We start from the raw sequence: 15422 nt of genomic DNA, 5'->3' as shown, positions 1-15422 counted from the left end.
TCGATCCCAGGTCTCCAGGATCATGACTTGAGCCAAAGGCAGATGCTTTAACCGCTGAGCCACCCAGCATCCCTCTATAGTGCTTTTCTAAAATTTTGAATTTGTTAGACTCAAGAGTAAAACCTGTAATTTATTTTATTTAAAGATTTTATTTATTTATTTGATAGAGAGAGAGAGAGCGCGTGTGCGTGTACAAGTGGGCAGAAGGGCAGGCAGAGGCAGAGGGGAGAAGCAGGCTCTCTGCTGAGCAAGGAGCCTGACCAGGACCCTGAGATCATGACCTGAGCTGAAGGCAGACTGAGCCACTCAGGCGCCCCTACTTATTTTATTTTTTATATTATTTTATTTTTTATTTTTCCTATAATTTATTTTAAAATGGTGGGTTAAGGGCAGCCCCGGTGGCGCAGCGGTTTAGCGCCGCCTGAAGCCCGGGGTGTGATCCTGGAGTCCCGGGATCGAGTTCCGCGTTGGGCTCCCTGCATGGAGCCTGCTTCTCCCTCTGCCTGTGTCTCTGCCTCTCTCGCTCTCTCTGAATAAATAAATAAATAAATCTTAAAAAATAAAAATAAAAAAAAATGCTGGGTTAATGTTTGTAAACTAGAAAAGAGATGCTTTTCAGGCTGTCAGCAAAAAGAAGAAAAGCAGTTACTCAAGTTATATTCTAGGCAGAAAACAAAACCTGATCTAAGATTCTTGGCAAGGAGAGACAGAGAAGGAATAGCAGGGATCAGGTTGGGGGAGGGTGAGGCAGGAAGGGGGTCCACGGGCGGGGGTGGGGAGGTGCAGCCTCCAGAGGAGCTGAAGAGAGCTTTGAGCTGCTTCAGTAAGCTGTCCTTGAAGGAATGAATTGATGTTTACCCTTAAGTTAGCTTAGTGATTGGTGTGTGAGTTCAGAGGTCACCAGTTTTCTAAAAAAAAAATTCCATCTGATGCCAGAAGTTTTTAGATGGAGAATATAGTCTTCTGCTCCTGGACAAAAGACTTTAAATAACAAAGCCTAATTAATAAAACAGATTTGAAACTCAGACTAACATAATTAGCTTATCAATAAGTATGAATGACTCTCTGGGTTTCATGGGGAGAAGAAATTTATCAGAGGACTTATGATTTCCAGCGTCTGTCCGCCAGCACAGCCTCGCAGACGTTCTAATTAGGGACTTTAGGACAAAGGTGTGGAGTTGTCAGGTCAATACGTTTGTTACAAGATTTAGTTATTGATTGTTAAGTCAGGAATATCAGAGCAACTTCTTGAACTTGAAATGTGGCTTGTGAGAGTGAGGAACTGAATTTTAATGTTACTTGATTTTGTGAATCGCCACGTGTGGTCGTGTGGTCGGTGGCTGCTGGTTTATGGAACCATTCCGGAGTCATCTGTTCAGTGAGTGGAATGGTGGGTGTTTTCCTCACTATTCAAATTCATTCCCTCTTCTCCCCTGCTCTCCACTCCTTTTTTGGGTAAAATGTATGTAGTCAAATTTGCGTGCGTAAGTTAGATGTGTATTTGTTGGAACTCTGCCGTTCTAATGGCGAACAGTTTAGGTGAATGTAAATACAGATACAGGAAGTGGCAATCCATTGGCTTTGCAGTTCTTTCTATTTTATTTAAAGTTTTTTGTCCATCACAGTTTTGACTGGTTGGCATTTTAAATAACTCTTGAATTTTTGTGAGAAAGTAATTAAATGGAACCTGTCACAGTTAATCTCTTAGATCAGGAGTGGGCAAACGATGTTCTGCAGCCTGTTTTCATATGCAAGCTAAAAACAGTTTTAAATTTTTTAATGGTTAGGAAAAATCCCAAGGAATAATATTTCATGACGTGAAAAGTGTATGAAATTCATTTCTCGGTGTCTGTAAATAGTTTTATCGGAGCACAGCTGTACTCGTTTGTTCACATGCTGTCGGTGGCAGCGCTGACTATTTGTGACAGAGGATGTCTGGCCCGTAAAGCTGAAAGCATTTGATATCTGGCCCTTTACTTACAGGAGGAATTTGCTCGCCCAGCTCTTCCATTTCTAAAGGTCTCTATGTAGACTTTGGAAACTTACTAGAACACTGGACTCTTTGTTTTTGATACAAAGTTTGATGGTAGAGGATGATTGATTGTGTTGAAATTCATTTGTTTAAATTTTTTTTTTTAAGATTTTATTTATTCATGAGAGACACACAGAGACGGGCAGAGACATAGGCAGAGGGAGAAGCAGGCTCCCTGCAGGAAGCCCGATGTGGGACTTGATCCTGGGACCCTGAGATCACGCCCTGAGCCAAAGGCAGACGCCCAAATGCTGAACCACCCAGGCGTCCTTTGTTTAGATTTTGAATACTGCCTCTTTATATAGGCAGAATTTGTGAACAAATGAATACGATTTAAAGCACTTGGAGCCACAGTTCCCTCACTGTTCTGAGGCACCACAGTGCTGTAGGGTATTTTTAATTTTCAAGGAAACACAGTGATAGTCAACATTTCTTGGACACTGTGCAAACTCCCAGCCCACGGTAGCTCACATTTTAAGATTAGATCACACTTGCGTTTCTTTTAATGGTGTCACATCTTTGTGGAGCTGGGTTTTCACTGGTTGCTATGCTAAAAAGCGAGTGCCGCATGAGAATCAGTGAGCAACAGGAAACCAGAGTAGGAGTGTCCAGTGTGATTCCAAGCCCCCACACGTGTACCCACATATACACGTTCACAAGTAATACTGGGTGTTTAGGAAGGAAACGAAAACATGTTTTCTCTCAACTTAAATGTGTTATTGTTTTAGATGGTTACTGACGCTTTTTAAGTTGTTTAGACCTAATAACAAATGGCATTTCTTTTGGCTTTGGGGCACCATAGTAAAGTTACTGAGATATCAAGGGTATTTTGAAAGGAAATTTGGAAAAACCTTTGACGTAGAGCTCCACGTGACTGTGCCTAAGGACGAATAGTCAGAAATGTCATCAGTGATTATCTTTAAGACAGTAAACACACTGTGAAACCACCCTCAGGCTGTTGTGTGAGATGTCAGTTTTGAGCTCTTTTCAGAAATGGGACACAATTGAAGCAGTGCAGGCCCCAGCTTTCTAATCTAGGCTAAAAAGGAGAAGATGCCGTTAATCAGGCATGCTAGATCGTACTTGGAATTTTATTTGAAAGCTCAAGAGCTCTGTGTCAATCGATTAAATTGTGTTAACAGAAGTTTCTAGGTAGTCTTGCCTGGAGATTCTTGGAAAGGAATACATTACAAGTACTGTAAGAGTACTCTAGAAGACCTTTCTAAATCAAGGCTTTAGCTATACAGTTGGTTGCACACTGCCAAGAGAGAAGGAATGGTTTGTTTGATGTTTGTCTTTAACAACTGAAACTACGCTGCTGTTATGAGTTGGTAGCTTTGCTTTAGCCAAATGTAAACATGCTATTTTTTATTTTAAGATTTTATTTATTTATTTGAGAGAGTGAGAGAGTGCGCGTGTGTGAGAGAGCACTAGCGGGAGCAGCAGAGAGAGAGGGAGAAGCCGACTCCTCACCGAGCAGGGAGCCTGTGGGGCTCCATCCCAGGACCACGGGATCATGACCTGAGCTGAAGGCAGACGTTTAACCAACTGAGCAAGCCAGTGTCTGCCTGATTTATTATTTTATTTTATTTATTTATTTTTATTATTTTATTTTTAATTAAGTTCTACATTGAATGTAGAGCTTGAACGCCCAACCTTGAGATCAAGAGTCATCCACTATACCTTCTGAGCCAGCCAGATGTCCCAAACATGCTCAGTAAAATTTTTATTAGATGATTATGGGGGCACCTGAGTGGCTCTGTCAGTAAAGTGTCTGCCTTTGGCTCTGGTCATGATCCCAGAATCCTGGGATCAAGCCCCGCATCCGGCTCCCTACTCTGCGGGGAGTCCCGCTTCTTCTTCTCCCTCTGCCTGCTGCTCCCCCTGCTTGTGCTCGTTCGCTCTGTCAAGTGAATGAATAAAATCTTACCAAAAAAAAAAAAAAAAAGATTTAGATGATTATTTATCTTCTGAGGACAGTTCTTCGTTTTCCTGCTTGTTTTGTTCTTATAGTAATGGTTCAAATGCTGAGAAGTCCTGGGACTCTGCTGCGTGTTGTGTAATAGTGACTTCCAGTCATTTCTCTGCTGTGAACCAGGAACAGTTTGTTAGCTGGCCCCATGCTGCCATATGTGCAGGATAAAATCGAGCCTCAGGCTCACTGGCTTTTGTGGGAGAGGGAGGTGCAGGGCAGGGGCACTTGGTAGGGGTGCCCTGCTCTTTTGCTGGGATTTGTCTGCTGCTCCTTGCTCCTGCTCCTTACTCCTTTGCTCACTATTTGGGGAGGGGGTCATAGACTAGCATTTATTTCTAGGACCTGAAGGGTTAGGAAAATTTGTGCTAGAAAATCTTAAAATGGATAGAACTTCATTTAGTGCTAATTTGTGTTCCTCTTCAGGAGAGACCTTTGCCAGGCACTTGGGTTAAGGGCCTTCTTGTCCTGTCTTTTGGAGTAGAGCCAAGCACAGTTTGGGTCTCACTGACCTGAATTATTTTAAGAGGTCAGAAAAAACCCTATTATTATGTGTTTTGGGGACACTATTTAAAATGATCATAGTATGGGTAAACAAGATTAACAACCTCTCTGAGATGATAACTTCTTATGTGTGAAGTTTTTTAATATCCTGGATAATTTTTACCAGGCCGTGTAGAACTGTGCCACTGTTGCCAGCTACCAGTTGTCTGACGGCCAGTGAAAGGGCAGGCAGTTGGAGTCCAGTGTGAGCTGGGGCCAGGGACATGAGAGCGAGGGCAGCGATGACACCAATACGCATTCCCTCCCAGTATTTGTCCGCTCCCTCTCTGGAGCGCCAAGTGGCGCCTGCCTTATCACAATAAATACGGCTGGTTTCCGTCATGGTGGGGTGGCTGTGAGGGCGGGTGCTGGAGAGATGGATGGCAAAAAGAAGGTAATCCTGGTGAGAACTGTCTCCAATGTTTGCAGATGGGAACGTGTCGGTGCGTGGTGTGAGCAGCATGTCTGCCATCTGTTCTTCCGCTATAGCTGTGCCTTCAGCAGCGCAGCGCACTCCTACTCGAACGAGGAGGTCCTAGGAGAGAATCCAAGCTCTTTTGCCAGATCACTGTGGCATTGATCACGATGCCCTCCTTGTCCTTGGAGCTCAGGGCACCATGGGCTGAACTGCCTTCTCCACACTAAGTAGCACCTGGAAAGAATGTGTGATCAGAACCATGGGATTTGAGGTTTTCTAAGATGAAATTCATAATTTAAACTTCAAGTGTGTTTGATCTCAGAGGGAGATGGCTTGGGATCCATCAGATTTTTACAGATTTCTTTTCCGCTTTAGTAGAGCCATTGTATGTTCCTGTTTGATCTTCCCAGCGAGTGTTCCAGTCTGCTGTGGCTTGACTCGTGGGTCTCACTGAGGATGGTGGTTGAGGACAAGGCACCACTTCCTCCCACGGTCGTGTGCACTGTGCTACCCTCGCTCACTTGCTCCTGGTCTCGTGCTCATTTGAAAATTGCTCATCTGAAAAAAAAAAAAAAAAAAAAAAAAAAAAAGAAAATTGCTCATCTGGTCGGGTTGTCATTAAGTGTTTGGATGAATGAAATAACTGATTTATAACTTTTCTTTAGAAGGGCTCACATTTTTTTAAAAAAATGGACGTTTTTATAAATACGTGAAGTCTGAACACTTGCATTCACAAGCAGTGTGTAATTTGGAACCTCGCTTTGCTAGTGGACTAGACGGAAGTAGTAGTGGAGGTAGACTCCAGAAGCCCACAAAGGGCCGACTAGTGAGTACGTGCAGTGTCCGGGCCCTCGGGTTCCCTGGTGGGTGACACTGTTAACCTCTACGGTCAGCTGAGCTGTTCACATGCTGTTGAGTTTCAGCCACAGACCAGGCGCCCGAAGCTCCGCATGGAGCCCCCGCCTGCAGCCCCCGCCTGCGTTGGGCCAGCTTCTGAGAGCACTGCCTGGTGTAAACAGGCCTGCAGTGTGTCCGTGCTGTGCTCCCTCTCCGTCTCGCTGCTGTTCCTCCCGCCAGGAACGTTCCCTTCGGCAGATGCACTTCTGGGTAAAGCCGTTCACTGTCCATCCTGAAGCCCTTTCCCCCTGACTCTCTCAGGCAGTTTTAGGGTCAGTACAGTTCCTTGACGCTTGTCACCTCCTCCCTGTCCTCTCCTCTGTTGTTGAATACAGTACATGTTTTTATGTCTTGCCTCTGAAGCCACATCCCTGTGCCTTGCACTGTTGCATTCTCTGGGATCTTAATGGACTGCCGTATGTGGCAGGCCCTCTGTATGTACCTGTCACTGTGCAGTCCCCGAATTACGGAATCCTGACTCTGAAGGACGTTGGTCAGTTTGCCATATGGTCTTGATCAGTTTTATACTTACTTCCTTGAGCACTGGCAACTTCTGAGACACACTTAAGTCATGTTTAGTTTTTTCACTTATGGATTCTCTCTGGGGTGAAACCAGATCTGTTTCTAAGTGAGTCTGATGGTCACGTTCAGTGCCACAGGATACCCAGGTGGTTGTATGGAAAGCTGCTGGCTTGGTTTGTTGGCTAAATTGTGTATGAACATAGTTCAATTTAAAGGTAGATTCTTTAAATGGAATTTCTTTTAAATGGGTTTTCCTGGCAGAATGTTAAGCTCATTAATTCTCAAGTTGAAATGTCTTCACTAAAATATGGTTTTTCTTTAGCACAGTACAGGCTTCTGACATCTTAAAGGTTGGTTAAAAACTGAAAGTACTGTTGCCAGGCTCCCAAATTACAGGCTCAGAACTCCTTTTTGAAAGAGGAAGAGTGGGTGTAGGAAGGTAGGAGGAAGCTAAGTTACCCAGAAGGCAGCTTTCCTCCCAGGGGCAAATGGATAAGGGCCTGGTTTTGTTTTTATTATTGAAACAATTGCTATGTTAAACAAAAAGAGTGAGCAAATGATTATAAAGTTATTTTCTCTTGCTAAAATAAAACTTTTAAGAAGAGACCTAGAAGAATGCTTCTCCCTCTCTGGAGATTTCCTTCTAGAACAGTTAATTTTGTTCAGCTTTTCTTGATTTTTGTGTTTGATAAATGCTGAACGTGATTAGGAAGTGATTTGATAATATTGCCAATAGTTCACGAAAAAGAAGACATTTAGAAATTCCTGCGGTTCTCCTGAGGCGGTCATTTGAACTCCATGTGAGCTGAAGCCTGGATTCTTGCTCACTTCTCTTGGAGAGACTTCTTAGAGGGAAGGCTCAAAGTTCTGCTTATGTGGGCTCATTGGCCCAAACAAAGTTTTAAAAATAGGGAAGCTTCACATAGAAATCCAGATTGCTGTCTTCTGTTAAACAGCCAGGAGCTAGCGCTCTCTGGGCCTACATGTCCTCAGAGTTGCGGCGTCAGGCCTGGGCAGGGGGCCCCTGTACCTGCAGAGGCCCAGGTTTCTGGTAGACTCCACATCCGGCCTTCCACCTTGGGCTGAGGCCTGGGGAAACCTCAGGTTTCTACCTTTTCATGTATAAAATGTGATAGTGTCATATTCAATCAGTTACATGCAAAAGCACTGCTAGCTTCCATATGGCCCTTCCCCCTAAAGTTACCATCTCCTATTAATACTCCCCCTCCCAAAAAAAATACTTTCCGCAACTTCTTTTTTGAGAAAATCCCATTTTTAAAAAAATCAAGGAAGTATAGTAAATACCTGTATACATTTCCACTTAGATAGATTAGCACATTTGCTTTATTTCTAAACATACACATATGCGACATATATTTTGCAGAACCATTTGAAAATAAGCTGTGTCTATCAAAACACTTCTGCCCTAAGTATAATGTGTATATTGTCTAAGAGAAATTCTCCTTAACGGTCATCATTATCACACCCGAGAAACTTAACACTGACAGAATGATATTATTTAATGTGTGAGGCATGGTCACATTTCCTTAAATATTCTGTATAGCTATTCTTATTCCAATCAGAGAGCCAGTGCAGCAGTTGATGGCTCCGTCTCTTTAATTGCCTTTATTCTAGATAGTTCTCTGTTCATCTTTCAAAGCACCAGCATTTTTCAATTATTTTTAAGAGTCCAGGCTGGTGGTTCTGTATAATATTCTGTAACTTGGATTAGTCAGATTGCTTCCTCATGAGCTTCGGGTTCACCATTTTGTTGTGAGGACTGCATAGGTTGTGTGTGCTTCCACTGTGTCACATCAGCTTGTCAGGCTGTCCCATTGTTCGTCCTGAGTTGAATTGTTTGATCAAGGTGATGTCTACTAGATCTTTCCATTGTAAAGGCACTTTTGTCCCTTTGTAACTAGTAACCTGCAGGATGATATGTGAGACTGTGATAACCTCCTCCAACAGCCACGCCCTGCAGTGCCCTTTGGTGGTCCTTGTCTGAACCGGTGACTGGATTGGTACTAGCACAGTTGTGATTCTCCTAATTGTGTCATTTGCTCTTGTGGTTAAGTGACATTTGCCTGTAAGATTTCCTCCCCTGCCCATTTTTGAGTATCACTCTGTGGTTTAGAAAGCTTTACTATCTTTTCTCTTTCTCTTTTTTTTCTCAAATGACCCCAGGGTTGGGGAGGGAACCTCTCTGGACAGGTTTCTGTGTCTTTTTGACATGTCCCCATCAGTCACTGAGCACATCCTCAATTTTTGATAAGTACTTCAGATTTATCTCGACCTCTTCTTCCTTTAGACCTGTAATCAGCCACTTCTTCACAATGCATATGTTCGTTTGTGATAGGGAGTGGTATTTAGAAACCAGGGTCATGGCGCCTGGGTGGTTCAGTCGGTCAAGTGTCTGCCATTAGCTCAGGTCATGATCTCAAGGTCCTGGGATTGAGTCCTGCGTGGGGCTCCTGGCTGAGGGAGGAGCCTGCTTCTCCCTCTGCCTGCGGTTCCCCCTGCTTGTGAGCTGTCTATCAAATAAATAAATAAAATCTTAAAAGGAAACCAGGGTCTAGATGTCAGGTTTCTTGTGAGAGGTCATTGCTTCTAGGCCTTTCCTAAGGATAAAACTAGAACATATATTAATGTTTTTAATACAATTGGAATGTCTCTATTTTTCAGAGGCTGTAGCAATACTGTATTGGTTGTAGTTTGTGTTGAAAACCTGGGGTCTGGTATCTGTAAGCAGTTTCAGAGACTAAAATTATGTCAGCTTTCTGCAGTCTTCCTTTTCCCCAAACCCCTGGAAAGTAAGAGTTTTCTATGCCAACAGTATGCAGAATTAATTGACTTTATGTATCTCTGAAAGATTGGCCCAGGGAAGTGAGCACAGAAACAAAAAGTTGAATTTGTTGGTTTATTTTTATTTTTGTAAAGGTTTTATTTATTTATTTATTCATGAGAGACAGAAAGAGGCAGAGACACAGGCAGAGGGAGAAACAGCTTCCCCGTTTCAATAGGTCCTTCAATAGGAGAGACCCTAGCTTAGGTTGTTTCTTGGTGAGTGCTTGCTTTACCCTTTACGTAACCTAAAAAGAATTGTTTTGTTTGAAGCCGCAGTGTTCTCAGTTTTTTGGTATGTCATAGTGCTGGAATGTACAAAGCCAGGTTTGTTTGTTTTTTAATGTGTTACAATTTTTTTATCTTTATTTTTTTAATGTATTACAATTTAAAAATCAGTTTAGATGGTTTTCAGTGTCTGTAGAACAAATTATAGCAAATTTTTTTCTAGAACTGTTCATGTGCACAGTGCTTAATACAAATTTCAGGTCCTCCTTGAGACTTATCTGTGGTATTAAACGTCTGAGTGGTTGGATAAACTTCTTAAATGTTGTTTATTTAAAATGCATTGAGAGACAGATACTGTGTGATTTATCAAGATTATAGCAGTAATGGGATTCAGAATACATTTGAGGGGAAGAGGGGAGTAGATAAATACGAAGAATATATTTTCAATTCCCAAAGCAAAAACATTTAAAAAATCAAATACAAAAAAAAAAAAAAAAATCAAATACACCTGGTGACCACGTAAATTTTGCCTCCCTTCCAGCCTGCCCTATGTGTGACTGTCATTAGTTTCCTGAAAAGGCGACCCTAGTCCCATGGTAGAGTTTCCTCCTTCTCCATCCCCTGTGGAGGAGGTCAGCTCCAGGACTGCCAGCACTGTACCCTCAGCGCATGGCCATGTGGTCACTGCTCAGTAGGGACATGCCATGTCACAGTGCCACTGCAGGCCACCATTCTCTCTTCCACCAGCTTTGGGTCCCTGTTCACACCCCGACATTCCCGTGAGGCTGTGCGCCCTGGTTCTCTTTCCTGGAAATCCCTCCCCTCCTTGCTGACTATAAACAGACCTTCCCATGCTTTGAGGCCCGGTGTAAATGCTTCCTCTTCCATGAAGCCTTCCCAAACCAACTCTTCAAAGCTGAGGGTGTTCTCTTTCTCCTCAAGCCTTTATGCACTTGCTTATTCTTAGGGCATGCTTTTGTATTCCCCTGACTCCCTTTCCTGAACTGTCTGCTTCATTTCCCCCTCCCTGCCGTGTTACCTAGTGTGATATCTTGTATAGATGTATAGATAGCCAGAGCACAGCCCACGGTTTTCAGAGTGGTATAACCCTGCAATGTTATGGAGGGGAGATGAGCTATGGACCAGAGAATCTACGATCACTTGGAGTGGGATTAGTGAAAACCAGGTGGAGGGATTAATAGGTTGCTCTGGTGCTTTATGGGATCTTCAGTGCAGCTCTTGTGATCTGAGTATTCTGTTGAGACTTCAAGCCTGTTCACAGGGAACATCAGGAAACTTCTCCATGATAGGCAGTATTTTCTAGTATGGTGGTGCCCCAGAACTCCTGGCTCCTTGTTAGAGGTAAAAGCAGAGCAATCTGTGTTGCTTTCAGATTTTCATTAATCTTTTTAACAGCATACATTTCTTCTTAAATCTGTGCTTGGTTGTGATTAAGATGGAAAGTCAGCCCCTTCCCCCCATTTTTAGGATTTGATGGAGGAGTGATGTCTGTCACTTTATTTTATATTTTTTTAAATTTTTTTATTTATTTATGATAGTCATAAAGAGAGAGAGAGAGAGGCAGAGACACAGGCAGAGGGAGAAGCAGGCTCCCATGCACAGGGAGCCCGACGTGGGATTCGATCCCGGGTCTCCAGGATGGCGCCCTGGGCCAAAGGCAGGCGCCAAACCGCTGCGCCACCCAGGGATCCCCTGTCTGTCACTTTAATAGGAGCATCAGCTCCATGAACTGCTGAGCCCAGCCCCAAGCTTCTTTTTTATGCTCTTTCTTATAGCCCAGGACTTGTCATTCTGGGTTCCATGTTTTCCTGCTCACACATTCCTGTGAGCTGCTGGGTGGCTTAGGTTTTAGTGTGAATTTAATAGGGTCTTTAGCGAAGTTGTCTTCCCAGATCACACCACACACTATACAGTGACTCAGTCAAGTGCCTGAGTGCATTTTTCTAAAAGTTTGGATGAATTATATAGCAAGTGAAACTTTCTTTTTTTAATTGTTTTTTTTATTTTGAGATAATTGAAGATTGACAATATATTAATAATACATTATTCACAAGGAATCATATGGAGAGATGCCATGTGCTCTTTAACCATTTTCCCCCAGTGGCAGCATTTTGGGAAACTGTAGTACATATTTGGAACCAGGATACTGATGTTGATACAGTGAAGATACAGAACATTTCCCAAGTATCTTTCTTTACACTCTTACATCCCTGCCTTGTCTTTCCCCCCAGCAGCCACTGACCTATTCTGCATTTCTATAGTGGTGTCTTTTTTTTTTTTTTTTTTTTTTTAAGATTTTATTCATTTAGGGCAGCCTGGGTGACTCAGCGGTTTAGTGCCACCTTCAGCCCAGGGCGTGATCCTGGAGACCCAGGATTGACTCCCACGTCGGGTTCCCTGCATGGAGCCTGCTTCTCCCTCTGCCTGTGTCTCTGCGTCTCTCTCTCTCTCTCTGTCTCTCTCATGAATAAATAAATAAAATCTTTTTTTAAAGAAAGATTTTATTCATTTATTTGAGCAGAGGGGCAGTGGGGGTGGGGGGTGAGAGAGAGAGAGAGAGAGAAAGAAAGAAAATGAGAATGAATCTCAAGCAGACTCAGTGCTGAGCTTGGAGCCCAACAGAGGGCTCAATTCCATGACCCTGAGATGACCTGAATGGAAACCAAGAGCTGGATGCTCAACCAACAGCCACCCAGGTGCCCCTGTAGTGGTGTCATTTCAAGAATGTTACAAAAATGGTTAAGTCCTTGGTCCATTTTGAGTTAATTTGTGTATAAGGTGTGTGGCTCAGGTTGAGGTCCTTTTTTTCCCCCTGTCATTGTGCAATTTCTCCAGTAATATTTGTTGGAAAAAATGGCTGTACATCTTCCATTGAATTACTTTTGCACCTTCTGTCAAAAATCAGTTGGGCATATTTGTTAGAGTCCATTTATGGCTCTCTACTCTGTCCTATTGATCTCTGTGTATCTCTCTCTGCCAGTACCAGTAGCCTGGATCACCACCATACCACATAGAGTAATTCTTCCCAATTTAGTCTTTTTCAAAAAGATTTTTTTTGAAGATTGTATTTATTTATTCATGAGAGACCTAGAGAGAGAGAGGCAGAGACTCAGAGGGAGAAGCACACTCCCTGCAGGGAGCCCGATGTGGGACTCGATCCCTGGACCGGGGTCACGCCCTGAGCCAAAGGTAGACACTCAACCACTGAGCCACCCAGGTGTCTCTTTTTCAAAATTGTTGTAGCTATTTTAGTTCTTCCACCTTTCCATACCAATTTTAAAATAATCTTTTGTGTAGCTTAAAAAAAATAAGCATTGCTGGGATTTTGCAGGAATTATGTTAAACCTCTATATCCATATGGAGAGAGTTGACATCTTTACTGCATTGAGTCTTCCAATCCATGAGCATAGAATGTCTTTTTTCTTTCTTTTGAAAGCTTGCAATGTAAAGACAGAGATGGCTCTGATGTAACATGTTGACATATATTAAGAGATGCTTTCATTCCAGGGAGAATATCAAATGCAAACTGTCAGATTGCATCTTTGTTCAATTTCTTTATAAAAAAATTTATTCGTAGGCCTATGAAAGGAGGTTTCCTACATGTCCTTTGATTCCAATGTTTGTGGACAGTGACACTGTGAATGAGTTCAAGAGTGAAGATGGGGCTATTCACGTTATAGAAAGGCGCTGTAAGCTGGACATAGATGCACCACGGCTGCTGAAAAAGGTACCTGCAGGGACACCTTAGAAAGACCATCCCCAAACTAGACAAACTTAACGTTCATAGCCTCTCTTGTACTTGTTAATAACAAGCCCTTTTTTTCCTCTTTATTTTGTTTTTTAAAGATTGCAGGAGTTGATTATGTTTATTTTGTCCAGAAGAACTCATTGAATTCTCGGGAACGTACCTTGCACATTGAGGCCCATAATGAGACCTTTTCTAATCGCGTCATCATCAATGAGCACTGCTGCTACACTGTGAGTAACTGGCATTTGTGGGAGAGATGCAGGCGTGGGCCAGCATGTGCTCCAGGGAGTTGCTTGGCCACCACTTTACCCAGTGCACTGCCTTGTCTCAGATGGCAACTCTCCATCATATATTGTCACTCATTTCTTGTTGGTGGGATTAGCAGTGTGGCAGGTGTGGTTTACTGCAGAATGGATTACGTTGTCATAGCAGTTAAGGGAGCCTAGTGATGCTTTGATTTGTCATTAAATGTTACCTTAATATGTCCTTTCCTCTCTGGTGCCACTCTAACACTTGAGAAGTATTTATGGAAGGACCCAAGATACCGTTTTCCTCCACTGTCTGAAAGTAGAGCGTTCCTCTGAACCCTTGGCATACACTGAAATGGGACAAAGCAAAGCAGCAAATTACCATGAATTTATGTGGAATTTTTTTAAGCATTTGTAGCCTCAAAAAAATAATCTCTTTAGGCTTTTCTGAGACCTTAGGACACATCTTGCTAACAGATGAACAAAATGAGATAAAGCTCAGATGCACAGACACAGTTCTAAACTCCGAAGTCCTGATGTTGAGATGCTGAGTGTGGCTCTGCCAGAGGGCGCTGGTGCTACTCTCAAGGCTTGTGGAGCTTACGAGCTGCCTCTGTAACGGCTTTTGCAAGCAAATAGTGAATGCTGTTTTCCCTTTTGCCCTTTTTCCTAAAAGCAGAAATCCTCTTTGGATTTCTTTTGGCTAGCAAAGCCAGGTACAAATATAGATCTTTTGTAAAAGCAAAGTTGTGGAATGCAGACGTTGGGAAGGGGTAATGCCTGTAATGTGTACCTCTAAGATCAGGCTGCTTATGTGCCACACCATCTTCAATAACTTCTATTACCAGATTATTAGAAGAATCTCGTAGGGTCTCTCTGCTTCTCCTTTAGCTTCCTACGACCTGTCCTCAGCACTGAATCCAAAGTGGTCCTCTTAAAGGTATCAGATCATGTCCTACTTTCTACAGCACTACTGCATTTCACTCAGAGGAGGAGCCCAGAGGCCTTCCAGTGGTTTACAAGGCCCTGTGTTTTCTCTTAATCACACATCTGCTGTCCTGGCTTCCTCGTGCACAAGCCTGCACACCATCTTGCTTTTCCTGATTGGGTGCGGAGGCGCGCTTCCCCGAAGGACCTCCGCTCCAAGTGTGCCCTCTGCCGGGAACGCTGTGCCTCCGGATCTCTGCTTGACTCCCGCCCTCCCCTCCTCCAGTCTGTGCTCACATCTGCCCTTCTGGATGAAGCCAGCCTGAACACCCTATTTAATTCCGCTGCCCCCCACCCCCATCCCAGTCCTTTGAAGCTGCTCCATCTTTCCTTTTCCCGCGGTGCTTGTCTTCCAACAATGGCAGAATTTATACCGCTTATGTTTATGGCTAACTGCCATTCTCCCCCTGCAGACTGTAAGCTTCATAGGGCAGGGATCTTCGTTGCGTTTATGATAGAGAACACTGCTCAATAAATGCGGTAAACAAACGAATCAAGAATGAAAAAGAAGCTCTCCTTTTAACAGTCATTTTTAGAATTTTTTTTAGAGTATCTTAGAAATATTATTTAGGTCTTTTTATGATAATACCTCTCTGTATAATTTTTCCATCTGGTGCTTTCACGATAATAACATTGTTAGTAAAATAACATGTTTTCTTCAGTTACGAGTTGATTGAGGAGCAAACAAATGACCTTATCAGTTGTCAGCATAGTTAATGGGAATGATTTCTGATTTATCTGCAGGTTCACCCTGAAAATGAAGATTGGACCTGTTTTGAACAGTCTGCAAGTTTAGATATTAAATCTTTCTTTGGTTTTGAAAGTACAGTTGAAAAAATTGCAATGAAACAATATACCAGCAACATTAAAAAAGTGAGTCCAGCTTGGGATTTTATGGAGAAGGGGAGGCAGTAGCCTCTGAGATGCTCCGAGCTGGCAGTGTTCTCAGAAATGGACTAGTCAGG

At 43.0% G+C, this 15422-nt stretch overlaps 1 protein-coding gene across 3 annotated transcripts in view; it reads left to right on the top strand.

Annotated features, from left to right (window-relative positions):
* SEC14L1 (SEC14 like lipid binding 1) overlaps window positions 1-15422 on the top strand; it is a 56944-nt gene that overhangs the window by 23197 nt on the left and 18325 nt on the right. For all 3 annotated transcript variants that reach the window (XM_025468125.3, XM_049113889.1, XM_025468126.3), the window contains 3 exons: window positions 13052-13201; window positions 13321-13452; window positions 15202-15330. In XM_025468125.3, coding sequence (XP_025323910.1) covers window positions 13052-13201; window positions 13321-13452; window positions 15202-15330 — 411 coding nt within the window. The remainder of the gene's footprint in view (window positions 1-13051; window positions 13202-13320; window positions 13453-15201; window positions 15331-15422) is intronic.

This window comes from Canis lupus, chromosome 9, assembly GCF_003254725.2.
Source record: "Canis lupus dingo isolate Sandy chromosome 9, ASM325472v2, whole genome shotgun sequence".
NCBI lineage: Eukaryota > Metazoa > Chordata > Mammalia > Carnivora > Canidae > Canis > Canis lupus.
Note: the sequence above shows the minus strand (reverse complement) of the source record. Positions and strands in the feature narration are given on the sequence as shown.